Source organism: Pteropus alecto, unplaced genomic scaffold (assembly GCF_000325575.1).
Source record: "Pteropus alecto unplaced genomic scaffold, ASM32557v1 scaffold313, whole genome shotgun sequence".
NCBI lineage: Eukaryota > Metazoa > Chordata > Mammalia > Chiroptera > Pteropodidae > Pteropus > Pteropus alecto.
The window spans coordinates 424,107-441,983 of NW_006434832.1; the positions used below are offsets into that span (position 1 = coordinate 424,107).

At 41.5% G+C, this 17,877-nt stretch overlaps 1 protein-coding gene across 1 annotated transcript; it reads right to left on the reverse strand.

The window, feature by feature from the left end:
* Nucleotides 1-405: 405 nt before the first annotated feature.
* On the reverse strand, nt 406-17,872 carry LSM12 (LSM12 homolog). Its single transcript, XM_006910100.3, has 5 exons — nt 17,615-17,872; nt 15,721-15,854; nt 2,979-3,088; nt 1,459-1,585; nt 406-713 (listed from the first exon to the last, which is right to left on the reverse strand). Exons 1-5 carry the CDS (start codon nt 17,736-17,738, stop codon nt 621-623), a joined length of 588 nt encoding a protein of 195 aa, XP_006910162.1. The 5' UTR covers nt 17,739-17,872; the 3' UTR covers nt 406-620.
* Nucleotides 17,873-17,877: the final 5 nt, after the last annotated feature.

Below are 17,877 nucleotides of genomic sequence, written 5' to 3' on the forward strand. Positions count from 1 at the left end.
GACCTGCAAGGCAGAAAATATTTAGAGAACATTTTAATATATATTTTCATATATATATTTAAAGTTAAGAAAAATAAAACTAATTCAAGCCATGCCCTGTGCAAAAAAAGAAAAAAAGAAAAAAAAAGAGAAAAATTTAAAGTGAGACCTCTGTCTGCTGCTCTAGTCTCAACTTAAGTATCACAGTCAGCTTGTTACTTTTATTTTGGAAGAGAAGATGTAAAAGTTTCTTTCAATCATTCAGAAGGCAAGTGTAGCCACTTATAAAAACAGAATGGCAGGGACAGACTAGGAAAGAAAAGTCAGAGGTGGAAGGGTAGAGACAGAAATTTTCGAAAATAAAATTAACAAGGTGACTGACTGTTCCAGAAGGGGGCTGTGAAAAGGACATGGTGGACCAAAGTCTGTTAGTCAAGTAACGATTCAACTTTTAAATTATTCTCTTGTTCTTTTTGTTGGGTGTTTTGTTTGTTCAAGTCTAAGATTTGGAAATGCTGACCCTTTGTTAACAAGAGCCAACAGAAAATATAGGATCCCTTCCCTCCCCCGGCCTGCCTCCGCTGAAGCCACCACCATCGCCTCTTGGCTGGATGCTGGAAGAGTCCTCCGTGTGTGTGGACTCAGGATGACAGGGCAGCCTCCTTCTGTGGTTGCTGGGCTTGTGAACGCTGCAGTATCTTTTGGCTTTCCACGTCTCTAAAATGTTTTTCAACCTGAAAGAGACCAGTCAGCCTAGGTCAGAAAAGGAGATGGGCACTCAAGGTCTCTCAAACAGTCCACTCCAGGCTTAGATAGCCCCATCCTGCCAACCAGCCCACAGACTATTCAGGCGCCTTTGCCCTTGCTGTCTGTTGGCTTTTCCAACAAGGCAGGTTGGGGGCCTCTTATTTCAGCCACATTTTTTGCAGCTTCAGCTAAGACTGGCTAAAATAAGATAACTCTATAAACTAAAACAGAAATTCAAGAGATTATTATGACCCCTCTTCACACAAGTACAGAATGGAAAGCTGGTAGGGAATTATATAGTCTTAAACTTTTTACATCCACAATGTTGATCTTTCAGTACTGTTTGTTTATAAATGCTGCAACGCAACCTAAAAAGTCAGATGACATGCAGGGTCAGAGGCACCAGTGATAACTAATTTATACTAATCAACCCTTCCTGAGAAGAATCCGACCTGGGATGAAAGGAACTTTTCAAGTCCAAAACCACAGAATGGTCTTGCTAATTCCAAAAAGACCGCACTGCAGCTGACCACTCGCTTTATTCCACACTACCCAGTGGTTCCACCTCCGCACGAGTGTCCCCGCCACAGCTGCAGAGCACCACATTGCAGGGAAGCAGATTGGCTGTGTCAGAAGAGACAGGGATTGCAGCTCACTGTCCTGCCCTGATGCTGGAGCGTGAAGGCCGAGGAATCGCCCTCTCCCCTAAAGTTTCACGGCTCCTTTACTTACTATTTTGCGTACATGGCTCAGTGCACTCCCCTCTTTGCCTTTACAGTTTTCCACTTGATATGGGGGTGTAATAACAACTTCTTCCATGACTACAATGTTTTTTTCTTGCCATTTACAGTCTTTAATGCTGGAAGGAGAAGACAGTAGGTAAAAGTTACCTCTTGTGGGCATCCCACACCTCTTGCTGACCCCAAGCTCCCAGCTCCCACTCAGGCAACAACTAGCTGCCAGCAGCCCAGAGAGAGTAGCAGCCAAGAAACATTTCCTGGGCACCACTGGCTATAAAAAGCAATAAAACTGATGAACATTTACTCTGAGGAGGGCCCAGAAGAGTTTCTCTGAAGCATTAGGGACCTGGAAAACCACAGAAAACTTGGTGCCAGCCTCAGAAGTCCAAACCAAACTGAGTTACAAAAAAACAGCTAGGTTGAGACCACTAGCTTCAACTTAAGTAGCAGCCCCGGGCAGAGGTTGGCAAACTTTTTATATAAAGGTCAGACAGCAAATGTTTTAAACTTACAGGCCATTCAATCTCTGTCACAACCATGGAACTCTGCTGCTGTAGCACAAAAGCAGCCACAAATAATATACAAACTAAGCTGAATTGGTCCAATGGTGGTAGTTTGCCAACCTTTGGCTTAGGGGGAAACTGGCACCTTTAGAAAGAGAGGAGAATAAATTCCGCATCATACTGTGATCTGTACTCTTTCCACCACCTGAAACGGAAGCTGTTCCTCAAACTGGCCCCTCTCAATTATCAGACAGTTTCCCACTTGCCAAACTGGGAAAACCCATTCCAGTTCACACTTGGGAAAACCCAAGGCAACTAATACTAAGAGAGTTCCTTCACATACCTGTAAATGCTCAGATACTCACATCAAGGCCTCTTAACAGCTCTGATGCCAGCTGCCATCTGTGCACCAGACCCAGGTGGTTAAATAGGGTAACAGAAGGCAAGGGGGAGGAGGGGAAGGACTGTCAAATGTTTCAGTTTTTCAGCAACTAGGAGCTAGTGGAGAGTCAAATGACTTCTGGCGTGACAAAACGTCTTTTAAGAGGTGGTAATAAGGTGGCCTTCTGCTCTCCCTAACTCCCTATGTTTATCCCAATTTACAACTGGGAAGACTGAATAGATATAACTTTCATTTAAGAAAACTGCCTAAGCTTTTAGAGAAAGGTACAAGATCAAAATAACAAAAGACAAAGAAATCACTAGTTCTAAATTATGGAATACTAGGTCTGGAAGGGATCCTTAGGGATAACCTAATCCAAAACTAAGTCTTATAGATGAAGAAACTGAGAAACTGAAGCCCAGAAAAGACGTGTCCACGTTTACACCATTCTTCTATATGGAAAGGCAACAAGCACCTGCATTGCTAGATGCCGAGATACTGCCAACACACTACCCAGCTTCCCTGGTGACTTTCAGGAACACGACTACCCAAGAGTCGGCCACCAGAGAGCACAGCCAGGCAGTATCACCCCCAGGACAAGGTGCCCCCTATAATCCCCCAACTCACGTCTTGTGAATGGTCTGGAAGAGCTGCTGGCCCTCTAGGGAGACACCAGCGCTGATTGCATAGGCCTGGCTCAGCTTCTCCTCCTTCTCTGTCCGTGCTTTGCTGGCAAGCTAGGGTGGGGGAGAAGAAAGAGACTCAGAAAAGCATTTACCTTCATACTTTCCAACAGTCAGGACCTAAGTTGAGGAAAGGAGGCCAGAAAAAACTGGTTTGGGTAGAGTCAGTTTTCTCAGAGATCAAAAGTGAAACAAAAACACACAATATACCTGAAAAGTTACTGCTACTCCTGGCAAACATTCCTTCCTTCCAATATTTACTGTATGCCTACCATGTTCCAGACATTCACTGTGCTAAGCTACAGATACAGCTCTGAATGGGGGGTAGGGGAGATAGATTATAAACAAAAACAAAAATAAGGTAATTTATACAGTAGTAAATGCTAGAAAGAAAATAGAGAACAATGTGATAAAATGTGACTGGGGAGCTACTTGATGAAACAGTGATAAAAAGTAATACAAATATAGGAAGAATTAAGAATTTTTATCAGCTCACGTGCTAGAGCCTCAGTTAGAAATTACTATCTATCGCACCTTCATAAGCCAGAATTTGCGGCTCTAAAGACTACCTTTCTAGCACCATTATCTATGCACACACAGGGAGCCAAGATGTAAGTAAATCTAACCATAGATATTGTCCACCTTCAACTTGAGATGAAGAGCTATCCAGCTCTTTAGAAAAAGGAATGGTCTGCATTCTACTTCAAGTCTGCTCTTTAACTGCCCTCTAGTGGAACAATCACAAATTAATCGAAAGAAATTCTACTAAAATCTAGGAAATCCCTCCCAACAGGAGTGGGGCCTGTCAATCCCTGTTGCCCCTCTAATACATTCTTGATCCCATTCCAAACAGTGATCCCATACTATTGGTTCCTAGAGACTTCAGAAGTGCAAATTTGTTTGAATGTAAAACAAAACGAATAGGCTGGACAAGATGGTTAAAACCAACAAAAGACAGATAATACGTCTGAAAGTCAAACAAATGATCGAGAGATTTTCAGACCCATGAACACCTTAATATACTGATGCTGCAGCACACTAAAGACATACATACGAACAATTTGTCCCCAAACGCCAGCTCCTTAAAAACAAAGAGATCATACCTCCAACACATTCCCAAAGCACCTAGATGCTTGGAATTCTTAAACATTTCTATTCTGCTTTAATAGTGACCCTTCAAACCATAAACCAAATATTGTTTTGAAGGGAGGAAAGTCAACGATGTATCTAACTGTTTGCTGGCAAAATAAAGTGCTTTATTAAGCTATGGGTTTGACCATGAAGATGAAAAAAAGAGGTTAGTGGGTTATGGGGAACAGGGGAGTTTCATCTCTGCCTCTGAGTTTCAGAAACTGACTGAGGGAGAAGGGGATCTAAGCACAGATGAGAAAGCTCATACACACTTTCATTTCAGTCTTCCCAGATTAAGGGGGAAGGAAAGGTCAAGATGCAGTGATTTGAAGCCAGAGCTCCTTTTTCACATGTCCCCAGGACAAGGAGAGAGACAGATAGCAGAAGTAAATAAATAATTTTTCAAGCTCGGTTTTGCCATCTGGCCCCACCAGGTGATAACTTCACAGAGAAATAAATACCAAAGAAATAAATGTATAGGGCTGACAGCATTCCTCCAATCACTGGCAATTCCAACTGCAGCAAGAAAGACTCGTGGCTGGAAAGCTGTTTCTATGGAAAGAGAACTACTGGTGGTAGATTTTAAGTGGCAACAAGCAAAGCTTACTCAGTCACCAAGAAAACCCTGGTAATAAGGAATTTCCGTGAGTCTCACTTTCCCAACAACCCTGTAGGAAATCTGAAGTCTCTAAGAAAAGAAGGAAAACTGGAGGGCAGGAGAGCTTCCTGGATTAACCAAGCTCCTGCAGAGCTCCTGGGAAGCAAATGGTGGTTAGGCAGATGTCTACCCCATGAGCATGCAGGAAGGCCTCATTTTTAGGTCTTTTTAAAAATGTTTATCCTTGAAAACCAAAAACATCTCCCAATACTGGGTCAGACAAAGCTGCTTTTGTAAAGCTTGTGTTGACTAGATAGTCTGGGTACTAGGAGTGAAATATCCTTGTCACCTACACAGTAGGTTAAAAACATAACATCACCCATTTGGTAAGAGAGAAGAGTTGGCTCAGGGAAACCAGGCATCTATGCAGGATGTACAAGAATGGAACTCACAAATTAAGCTAGAAGAAGTGGGGGAAAAGGTTAGAAGAGGAGCCACTTTTGAATTTTGCCAGAAGCAAAATAAAATGAATATAAATCTCAGCCAAAAGTGATTAGTTTGAACAGCCTGAATAACAGCAACGCAATGGTTATGGAACAATGATTTCAAAATGCACCCCTAGCCCCCCAAAAATACCAGTTGTATAATCTCTTCCAAAGGCTCTGAAAGCAAAGGAGAATAGATGATTCTCCCTTTCGACTCATAGTGCAAACAGATCCCAAATGCTAAATGATATGAGAGCCCCGGAAAAGTCAGCAGGCATCAGTGTAAGCTAACTGTGTTTCAATTTGCCCCAATATCCTCAACTATACTCTACCTGTACCTATAATTGTGCTTTGAGGGTCTGGACTTAATGCAAACTGTGAAACCTACCGTTATCAGTTTACAGACTGCATTTTCATGGCAATCTGAAAAATATTTAAATATGATATTCAGCAGCAGATCTGCTTTCACTAGGAAGTTGTAAAAAAGGGGTAAATTACTCCCAAGGAGGACCCCATCAACAAGAATCTAAAAGTGTTTCTTCTCAAAATTGAGGGTGAGAGGGGAGGGATTACCTTGTTCTTTTTAGGAATGTTCCTTAAAACTGATGAAAAATGTGGATAAGCCTCCTTTTGTAAAGTAAATGACTATCACTCTACCCTCGAGGTAGCTGTTATACAGATCAAATTTTTCCACAACATGTTTTTCTGTAAACTAATGTATATCTATAAATGGTCCAGTTATTTCAAGTTAATAACTTTATAGTAATTGTTAAACCACCAGAGGGAACCAATAAAAGCTGCCCTTAGTAGAGAAGGTATAGGGTGTACCTTTTAAGCTTGGGAGGGTCATCAGGACTGCAATTTTAAAAATTCAATGACTATCACCATACATCCATTTTCAATGCAAACATGCAAGCCACCGGCCCCTTCCAATAAAAACTGAGGCACTAACTGTTTAGAATCTCACAGACTATTAAAGGCACAAACTTTAAAAGCACACAGGATTCAGGCAAACAGAAACACAAACCTACAAATATTTTTCACTAATGTACATGTGGCTTAATTGAAATGACTGCACAAGACAACCTGTGCTTAGCTGCCTCTTCTTTAATTTTGTATGTTTCCCAGTGAAAACAGTTATTCCTAGTCTACTAACCTGTGCTTCCTCCTGTGGCCATTTTATATATAGCACCTTAATGTGGGTAATGGAGAAAAGTGCATGAACTTGATACCAAAGCACATCAATATTAAAAGGCTTCTTCTAGTCATGCCTGCTGCTGGCTACCCCTTGAATGAATTAATGAACACCAATGACACATATCTCTTCCTGCACTCAGTGACATGAAGAGCAAGCAGCCACAATGATAAATTACAAATAATATGCATTTCATTTTGTTAGTCACCAGCTAGGCCATCTTATTTCCACACACATAGACCAGGAAAGCACAGGTGCTGTGAGGAATCCAGAGGAAGTCTTACTGCAAGTATTCAGCAGGCTGTGACAGCTGATACAACAAGGAAAGCAGAGCCCAGAGACGAACCTGCTGGATGTGACCTAATAACTCCAATGAGCTCAGTTTGTCTTCCCTGTGTATTTGGGCCTTCCAACTAGCTGACTTCAAAGGGGTTAAGAAACACTGCAGCTGCTGCCCTTTGCCAGTGCTGCCTGCAAGGCCTGGTGGAGGCTGAAGGATGGTAGACAGAGCGCCCAAGAACAACTGTCATTCTAAGGCCCATGCTTGCTCCTGCTGTTTCAATTCTGAGGTGTGCTCTTGGAAAGCCCTCATTTTTAGCAACAAGCAATCTCTCGAAAATATTTCTCCCAAATATCAATATCCCCAAGTCTTCCTATTCCCTAGCTGAAAGCTCCTGCCTGAAAGTTTCTAATAAAATACTGTTCTTTACGACTTTGGATAACTGGGAACTCAAAAAACAGAGCATTGCACTTGGACTGGTATCCTGGAATACATATTGTAACACATGAATCAAACACCTGAACCACAGAGCCAAAGAGGCCTGGTAGTGAACACTATTATAAGAGCTAAACTCTTGTTGAGCAAGCATTTACTCCATGCTCAGCACCAAGCTACACACTTTACATGTATTAAACATTTAATCTGCACAACAATCCAATGAAATAGGGACTAAAATTATTCCTACTTAATAGATGGAGAAACTAAGGCACAGTTGAGAAACTTGCTCAAGTTTACCAAGCCAGAAGTGGGAGGAGAGTCTGGATTTGAACCCAGTCTGCTCCCAGAGCCTGTGTTCTTAAACCTGCACTGCACTTCTAAAAGAACTGTTTTTCCATCAACGTCCCCAGTACAGAATACAATTGTCTACCTTTCATTGAAGGGCCTCTCTTTTCTGAAAAGGACCCCTGGCCTCATCCAAAATCTCAAGGACATCCTTCATTTCTTTTGTTAAAGGTAACTCACAGAAGTGCTTTCAGTAGAATAGATGTTGTGTGAGGGAGCATTTCAGGTCAATAATTATAGGTATTCCCTGGACCCGTCATTTTCTGATGTGCCAAGACTAGAGAAGGTAAGTCAAGCATCTCTTGCACTTGAATGTTAAGATACGTTGAGCACTTTGAGCTATGATGAAAAATACCCTGCAAATCCAGGGGCATGGCACCACCTCAATCTCCAGACTTTGACATACTTGTCAAACCATCATATTGCTGCTATACAATACAGACCAGTCTCTAGTCACAGTCAGTACACGCTATAGGCAAAATTTTATCTATGCCAGTTTTCGTTATTTGTAATTACATCATTAAATGTATTCATAGCTATAACAGACAATAAAACCTCCTGGACACCAATAGAGTAATTTCCTAGCCCTGAGACCCTGAAACCAGTACTGCTGTATAATCTCCACATGGCTCCATCACAGAAAACTGACTGGGATATAAGCTGAAATCTGACCTTAACAACCTACCTCTGACAGTATACACTCAAATGAGTCATCTCACACAGGGCTGTGAGGATTTAGGGTGATAACATGGGTAAAAACACTAGGTGAGCTGTATAAAGCACTGTACAAACACTAGTTGTTAACATTATTACTGTAACATCATCATTATTAGCAGAGAAGGTGGCTTGTGGGCCATTCCAGAAAAATCCACATAATCCAACCTTTCTTTAGCCAATGAGCTCAATGCTCTCCCTTCTGGTTTCTATAAGAGCTGCCAGAGAGGCTGTAAGTCCTATACAGACTATCTTCCAAAGTATAACTGGAATAATATATTGGGAAATGCCTTTAACTTTGTGTGCCAAAATGGGGGCCCCACTTATGAAATAAAGAGTTGATTTTATTCAATGATAGTGAAAGAGCCATGTGCTATTCTTTCTTGAGCCCTGAAGCAAGCAGAAAACAAAGTAAAATAGAAGAGCCACCATGCCTCTAAAAAAGAGATTCCAGCTAAAATCCCTCCCTAACACTCATGAGCTACATGAACCTGAGCAAGATTCATAACCTATCTTGAGCCTCGGTCCATTCGTCTGGGGCCTACCATGAAAGGTTATTGTTTACCATAAAAGGTTATTGTTGGCGTTCAGTAAGATATACAGTTGATCCTTGAACAACACAAGTTTGAACTGCGTGGTCCACTAATACACAGATTTTTTCAATTGACCCTCATTGTTCAAGGGTCAATTCTGCGGTTGGGAATCCGCATAAGTGGAGGGCTGCTATAGTTATATTAGGATTTTCAACTTCAAGGGAGGTCAGTGTCCCTAACCTCCACGTTGTTCAAGGATCAACTGTACGTGTAAAGCACTTAACATCAATATTGGCACTTAACTAGTTCTTTCCCTCTCTTTTTAGAACAACCTCCATTAGCTCATTGACAAAAGAGTAAAAGTTTCTAAATTGCAGAGATGGACAAATTGAGCACCTTCCAAATCAGCTTGATTCCATTTAACTTCTCTCCCTTTATCTAATTAATTACCATTTATTCTTTAAGACCCTACCCCACTGCAACATCTGAGCCTTCCCTAAAATGTTCACTATTCTATGCCAAGGGTTGGCAAACTACAGCCTGTGAGTCAAATTCAGCCAACAACCTGTTTTAGTTCAGTATTATTGGAACGACCATGCCCATTTGTTTACATATTATCTATGGTTGTTTTTGCTACAAAGGCAAAGTTGAGTAGTTGTGCCAGAGAATGTATAGCCCACAAAGCCTAAAATATTTACTATCAGGATCTTTACAGAAAAAGTTTGCTGTCCCTGCTCTATGCTATCATAGCACCTTGCTCATACCTCCGTTAACACTGATCCCACCATACCGTTATCACTAAGATAAATGCTGCTGCACCTGACTACTCCCAACAAACACGAGATTCTTGAGGGCAAAGGCAGTATCTTAATCATCCTGACATCTCCAGCACCTAGAAGGCAGGGGAAGTGAAAGTAAAGATGGATAAAAAAGAAACTTTGACTATTAGTGGTTCATAGACCTAACAGTTCCTAGAGGTTAAGTGACTAATATAAGGTCACACAATTCATTAGCATCCCAGCTGTAAATGAATAATTTACAGTTCTTCAAACATTCTCTCCACATTCTACCATACCACACTGTTAACTTGGCGTAGTATGTAGATCCTTCACTTTTCTAGTTCAGGTAAAATATGCTTCACTCTTCAGGGTAGTATCTGGTATTTACCTAAGCTAGTCTCAAAATTACAGTGCTAGAACTGCACCATTTCCCCGACACACCCCTGTTCCGTGCCAGGAAAACTAGACTAGTTAGAATTCCCCTTTCTTAACACTAGAAGAGATATCACCACTGACCCACCAGTAAAGTCTTTATTTTGAATTATCTCCAACAAAGAAGAATGCAGAGATGGCTGCAATACACCTATGGCATTACTCTGCCAGAGTACTTGGGCAGAGTACTTGGGCTTAAGTCTTTTCAGGTAGACAGCTATCCTCCCCAGACCTCTATGTCAAGAAAGCCCCCTTCAGAACTAAACCCTTGACCTAATGAGAGCCCCACTGAGTCAGTTGGTTGCCATATACTATAGCCTGAACTGAGCCATGAGCCCTAACCTGGAGCACTGCACCCCCCATCATGGCTGTCCGGTTGACCCCAAAGTTTGAATGCCACTGAATGTGACCTCCTTCAAAAGCCTGGCGATTTTTAAAATGGCAGTCACTCTACCTCTCTGACTATATCTAATACCACTACTACTTAACATGCCCCATTACTAGGCAGTGATGGGCTCTTCCTCTTCATCCCCACCCCCTGACCCTCACTGGTATCTTCATAACACTTCTCTGAGGAAACAGATGTCTGCTCAGAGCCAGGTGCAAAACTTACTGGTGGACTCTTAACCAGGGACTGTGGCCTTAACAATATATTCCAATCAAGTGAGCCAACAGGTTATATACAGCTCCTAGAAACCAGAAAAATTTTATCTGACAAAGTCTTGCTTTCACTAGACAAGCAGTTATTTCTCTTCCCACATTTACACATAACATGAACATCTTCAACCTCCTACCAATATACACATACCTAAACACAGGGAGGCCAGGTCATCTGATTTTACTTGGTGTTAACTCCAGACCTCAACACATTAGGGTCAAGATACGGTCAAGGGCCTGGCTAAAATGATAGGTCCATGAACATAGGCCACAATGCAATGGCTATAGACTCCCCCAGGAATTTACTCATACTTGAGGATTAACTCTCAAATTGCCAGAAAGTCATATGGTTAGCTAAATTTTAGCTCTGAAACTGGTGGAACTCAAAACAAAAACTAAGTCAATACTTCCCTCAGTGTGACATCATACCTAAAAGTAAGCACTGATGTCAGTTTTTAAAGTCAACTTTGTGACTCTTCCACTTTCTCAGCCTTAATAGGTCCCTCTACCCACTGACCAATCTCCAAATACCATTTTTATCCTAAGGCAGTCAACTCATTCTTCATTACCAGGAACTAATGATAAACTCTTTGAATCTCTTCCTGGTTCCATTTGATCATTCACTGCTTGTTAGTAAGATATAAACAGGTAAAAGGAGATTCAAGAAGCTGACAAATCAGTCAGTAGTGAACGGCTTATCTGTAAATTTCACTTTTCTATGCTTTCTTTTCCTGTCTCCCCCCAAAAACACACAAATATCTCCTCTAGAGTTCTCTCCAACTCAGCAAAGTGATAAGACTTACATCTCATTCAATGCACTGGCTGCATTTATTTATCTGAACAAATGAATATATACACTTGCCTTGGCTATGTCACTGAGTTCTTTCCTGAGAGACTCAGAGATTGGAAAACACAGCCTTCTAAATTCTGTGACTACTCATCTAACCTCTAGTTCACAGGCAAGTGTTAACTATGCCACCTGATAACACTGCCCTGGAAATTCAAGTTAATTCTGGACACCAACAAGAGGTTTCTTAAAAACATCTTTTAATTTTAAGTTATTACATATTGATGGCGTCCAATACAACTTTGATTTTCCCCAATCTTGGGCTGGTGAGTTCTGATATCTGAACAAATGTCAGATCCAATGCCAAGAGAGACTGACATAATAACAGCATCAATTTTCTTGGCTGCCTTCCCTTTGTCATGTTGCCTCCCTTCCCCCATGTTGCTTCTTATGCTATAATTCAAGGAACATCAGTTGGCTACACATAGCTGATACAGGAGAACAAAATTAACAACTGCCAAGTCTAATCCTTATATCACTATAAGATACATACCAACATTATCCCATTTTAACAGTGAGGAAACTGATGCTTGGTAAGGTTAAGTGGCAGAGAAATGATTTTAAAGACTTATCTGCTTGGTTACTATGTTCTTTCTACTAGACCACACTGCTCCTGACTACACAACACACGTTTCTCTTTACTTAGAAACATTACTTAGGATTATAGATATTTTGATACGATTCATTTCACCAAACTACTCTATAAACTTAGGCTTAGCACGCACAGCAAGTAGAAAAAATATGGGACTTTGCTGTCAAAACATCAGACCTGAGTTCAAATCCCAGTTCTATCACTTATTGGTTATTTGGCCTTAAGCTAGTGATTCATCCTCTATGAGCCTCAGTTTACTCTTCAATAAGACAGTGACAGCACCCACACCATAAGAACTATTGTTAGGATTAAAAGATGTCTACTAATTGCTAGTTCAGAGGGTGGCACGTGAAAATATTAGTTCCCACACTACTAGTCATATAACCTACAAGTCACTTAAACAGATAAGACTGTTTTCTCATCTGTTAAGCTAAAAGAAAAATATACTCTAAAGATCACACAACGTGGCTGTGAAAATGAAATGAGATGTGTCGAAGCTCTTTATAAACTGTGAAGAACTAGAACAATTAAGGTATGGTCTCCAGCACAGCGTACCACAATACCTTGCACAAAACAGATTTTCAGTAAATGTTTGATAATGCTACATAAGAGAGAACCTTATTAATACTGACAGGCCCTGAATCATCTCCTGAGAGCACTACTAACCCATGGGAAACCTTTATCCCCACAGAACAAGATGTGGAGTCAATTCAAAGGAACTTGTTAAGAAACACCTTACCTCACCCCACCATGCAGATCCTAGGGCTCTCATCCTCAAGCAATATTTAAGCTTTCCTCATGATAAACTAATAAGAACCATAGTGAATAAACTGAATCTCACTTATGATTGGCTTTGGTGTGCTTTTTTACTTTTATTTAAATGCTTCTGTCTTACAGTAAGGAAAATCAGAACACTTTAAGAGGGTACATAATGCTACTGTGGAGAAGATAAAATGATATTCAAAACTTCCACCTTCTGCAACTCCACTGTCCTCTTCCAAGCTTCCTCTTACATCCCACTGCTGTGGATAGACATAGGACTTCTTAGCCTGCAGTGAACTGCCAATAGAAAGCAAAACGGGCTCATCTCCAATTTCTAGTTCATACCTTCTCTAGTTGGGCTGGAATTTAGTATTTCCTTTAAAAGGCCTTCTCTTCCATTTCCTGCTGGGTTGGAGTAAACAAATATATAGTTTATATCAACAAGTTTAATTAAACAGAGCACTTACTACGTAAGCAAGATGACCCAACATATGATGGTATCTTCCACTGGAAGTGAAGGTCACAGGTAGCACTCCCCTAGACTGTGAGCATCAAGAGTTTTCTTTCACGGATCTCAGGGCACTTTAGTTCCCTTCTAACATGCTTAAATAATCCTCCATCTTAAAAAACCCTAAGTCCACGCTCTTAAATGAGATGAACTTTCCATGTCATTTAAGCAACTTGTAAATAGCTGCCTGGACTAGCTGTTTTCACTAACACTAGCAGGCTCTTTTAATTCTAACTGAATCCAAAGAGGAATCACAAAGCATCTTCAAAGGTTAGTTTCAAGGGAAAGCTAATATTGCTTACTTATAAACATATCTACAAATGAAAAAATTAGAAAGAAATCCAAAGATAGCCCTCCAATCTAATTTTAGTTTTCAGTTTCTGACTCCTCTTCCCAGCAAACCTTTTTCAAGACTTGGCAAACAGGCTACAAAGAAAAGTAAAGATTTCTGGTATTCCCCTATTACTTCCTACTACTTTCTTGAATGAATGGGTAAACTACTAGTTTACAACAATGCTAGTAAATAACTAAAACTGACCAGTGGACAGAAAAAATAAATAAAACTGATCAACAGAAAGCATAACCCTAAAGGCAAGAATAATGTGCAAACTAACCGTGAACTATTTATATTTGAAGTCAAATATAAGAAAACTGCTTCTTAGCAATCCCACCCATACCACTCCAAGCCCTCTCAGATAAATGGTGGTATTTGTTGATTATGAGCAGAAATCAGTATCTTTTAAATTTAAGAACATCAACTCTTTCATATAATCATTACTCTACTACTTGCCAATGATCCAGTTATTTAGTGACAAACTTCTCATGCCCTATAAACACCAAAGAATAACTTAGAGCCTATTTCTCTCAACATACTAGGAATAAACTATTTCACTTGAATCTTTTAAAATCTCTTCAGCTAATAGAAGACCACCCAGAGTTCCTATACTCTAGTAGGAGGTATGTGACAAAGCTGGGATTTCAAAAATCTTTGTTTCTAAGGATGGAGTGTTTTGCATGCAATATGAAACCCAAGACCCTTCCAAATCTGTCCTCAGCCATCACTAAAAAAATATGTGGTATTTCCCTGGAATCTGGAAGGAAGAGAGCTCCAGATCTAAGGTAACTTATATTCTGCTAGCCTCAGTTATCCTCTATTGTTTCACTGCTAGAGTGTTTTCTTGCTCTGCTCAATTGTAGCAAACACACCACATTCCCAAGAGAGGCAAGAGAATATACATTATAAGACTCCCCCAGAGGGAACAACTTCCACCACGCTAATTCCAGAGACTTAAGGAAAAGCAGCTGCTACTAAAACTGAAGGCCTAACTTACTCATTCAACAAATATTTATTAAGCACCTACTCTGTGCAAAGCTCTGTATATGCAGTGGTGAACAAAACATATGTGGTTCCCATCCTCACAAAACGAAGTTTGATGAGACAGAAAAGCAAATTGTATAAATGATATACAATTATAATTACAAAAAGGCTATTAACTTGCTCAGGACTCACTGATCTATACTTGTCCCAGTATAAAACAAAAGCAATCCTCTTTACTCTCACAAATGTCCCAGGTTGGACTATAAATGTTATGTCTCCTTAGCTCAAAGGGTAAGATATTGTAAGAAAGAATAATGGGAAAAAATTACTTTAGCCTAGGTAATCAAAGATGACTTCTTAGAAGATGTGCCATTTAACTAAGTCCTGATGGATAAGGCTACAGTTATTTTGGAAGTAAGCAAGTTCCAAGTACAGGGGACAGCAAAGGCTACAACAGGCTTGGAGTATTACTGTTATCAACATAAACTTTGGCTGACAGAACTGAAGAGTCAAAAAAGTGATTTGGGGGTTCCCAGAGATCAATTTATACATCTAAGATTAAAACATTCTAAACCTCTAATTTTGTTAGACCTCATATTTCAAACATAAAGACCAAAATGAAGCTCTAAGGCAATGGTTTTCAAATTTTTGTTGGTCATGAATCCCTGAGAATCTGAAAAATACTTCATATCTTCACCCAGGAGAAACATGTATTTATGTATGCACGCATGCACAATTTCAGGAGGTTCACAAGCAACACCCCTTCTCAACCCCACCAACACCAGAAGTTCACATATGGACTTCAGGTTTAAAAAAAAAAGCCGTCTTTCACAAAGGACAAAAGCAAAAAGTTCTCAACTCTAGTTCTCTATTTGAGCATTAAGATGTTCTTAAAATCTTCTGAAGATATCCAGGAATAAAACTAAACTGACACGTTTTTTTAAAACAATAACAGAACAAGCTATTTTAAGTCAATGATGGATAATAAACAATGGACAATGTATATATCACCAAGAGTCAATGAGAATTTTCCCACCATTTTGGAGAGCCAGAACTGCTCTCAAGTCCTTACCTTACTAACATTGAGTGAAGCTAGGGGAGGAGGGGTTTCTGTTCGGTCATTAATTATTTCCACGTCTGAAACATACTGTAAGTTTATGAGCAAGATGTCTGCATGGTTGGGCTTTCCACTGGAAGAGGGACATTCTGGTGAGAAAATAAAGTTAAGGAAAATAGGGGCAAGCAGACAACACATCCCAAAAGGGGCATGGAAAACAGAATTCACACAAGGCTTGTGTAAAAGGCGTGCCATGAGCAGGACAGGAGAGCCTCACAAGAATCACAACTCTCCTCTGGAAATCTCTGCCTGTCACCTTCCTCCCGCTTGACCCCATAACCAAAAGATCTCAAGCTTTTCAAAGCCATATATGACCCAAAACTAGAAGCCTCAAAAGGATTTATCACCTTCTATCAGTTTTATGGAGAGGCGCAATGCAGTTTTAATGCCTCACGTCTACTGTATATCTTAAAACTAATGAACACAGGAGAAGCAGTGCTTTATGCTCTTGGTGTAATACTGCCTTCATTTGTACAGTGCTCTTTTCACTTTCTCAGATCTGAAATTTCCCATTTTGCAAGAGAAAATTACAGCACTGGAAAAGCAGCTCACTCAAGGTAATCCAGTTAGTTAACTCATTCATTCCTTCACTCATTCTCCAACCACTTATTAAAAGCACACTGTGTCAATTAAAAGCAGAGTAATTCCTCATTCCCAAACCCTACCAACTAAACCACTACTGTAAAAGGTTTTATTTGGTCTAGATATGAATTCTTGTAGTATAAAAAAAGCAATTGTTCTCGCTGGTAATCAGTTTCAGAGGACATCTTCCTAAACTAAAAATCTACAATTAGTAGATTAAAATACTTGCCACTCAACTGCAGCAGACTCATTAGGAAACTTCTTTTGAAAGATGCCATAAAGGATTTCTCCTCGAAAAAAAAAAAAATCCAAATAAACCCACCTGTGGCTCAAAAAAAAAAGGAAGGGGTGGCACAATTATTACAACTAACAAGCATTTTGTTTCCAAGATTTGAGTTTCCTGGAATAATTCAGAAATCATTTCCACCCCCAAAGAAGTAGGCCACCTTTTCCATTCTGTTGGACACTGTCACTTTCAAAATGGGAGGCTACTTCTATGGAAAACTCAGAACTCCATGTGCTGGGCTGGGCAAGAGAAGATAACTTACTGCTTCACCTGTAACCCGCACATCCCTACATAAGCCCCTGAAAAACGTGGTCCTTTCTCTAGACCAGGTCTCCAATGCAAACATCCCCCAACAGCAATTTTCAAATGACTGAGAAACCTAAAATTCAGCATTCCCCACCTCTAATGGCATCACGCATACACACGAAGCAGCAAAACAAGCCCCTATCCCCAGTTCAGATAAAACTCTGCCCAGTTACTCTCAGTTACTCTCCCCAAAAACAGGCGAGGCCCATTTGGTCACCACCCCACCGCCCTTCCTTGAACCAAATCCCATCAGTAGACACCCGCTCCTAAACTCCATACCCTTGCCCTCCCTACTAGCAGTTCCTTACTCTACTCCCCCTACCATCTGGGCTCCAATCCCCCAACCCTCTCCCACGACCACCCCCTCTCCTGATCACTGTCCTGTTTCATACCGTTCCCCTCGAAAAGCCATCCGCGTGTCAAGCCCCCTTCCACCCACCGGCCTTCGCCTGGGGCCCAGGTCCCACTGGGGTGGGAAACAGGATCCCCAAAGCAGACCTAGGGACCCACGAGAGGGGGAGGGGAGTCCAGAGCCATGCGCATGCGCTCCGGGAGCCGCGGTGGCCGGTCGCCCCTAGGCCCGGAGAGGGCCCTAGCCGCCGCCGTCGTCCCCCACCCCCCCACCACCACATATACACGCCGGCCCGGCCTCGGGCTCCGCGCAGGGAAGGATACTTAAAGCCAGCATTTTGGACTGGTAGTCAAAGGCTACCACCTCGCCCTGCAGCCGCTGCTCCTGGCACGTCCGGCACGACACCTGGCTCCCAACGCTGAAGTACTCGCCCGGAGGAGCCGCCATCTTGGGAGAGCAGCCGCGGCCGGCGGCGGCGGCGGCAGCAGCGGGCGAAAGCCGGGCCCCCAGTGAGCGCCGCGACGCGACGCACGGGGCGTGCTGACGTCATACGGCAGGGCGTGGCCGGGCGCTGGGTGGGGCGGGA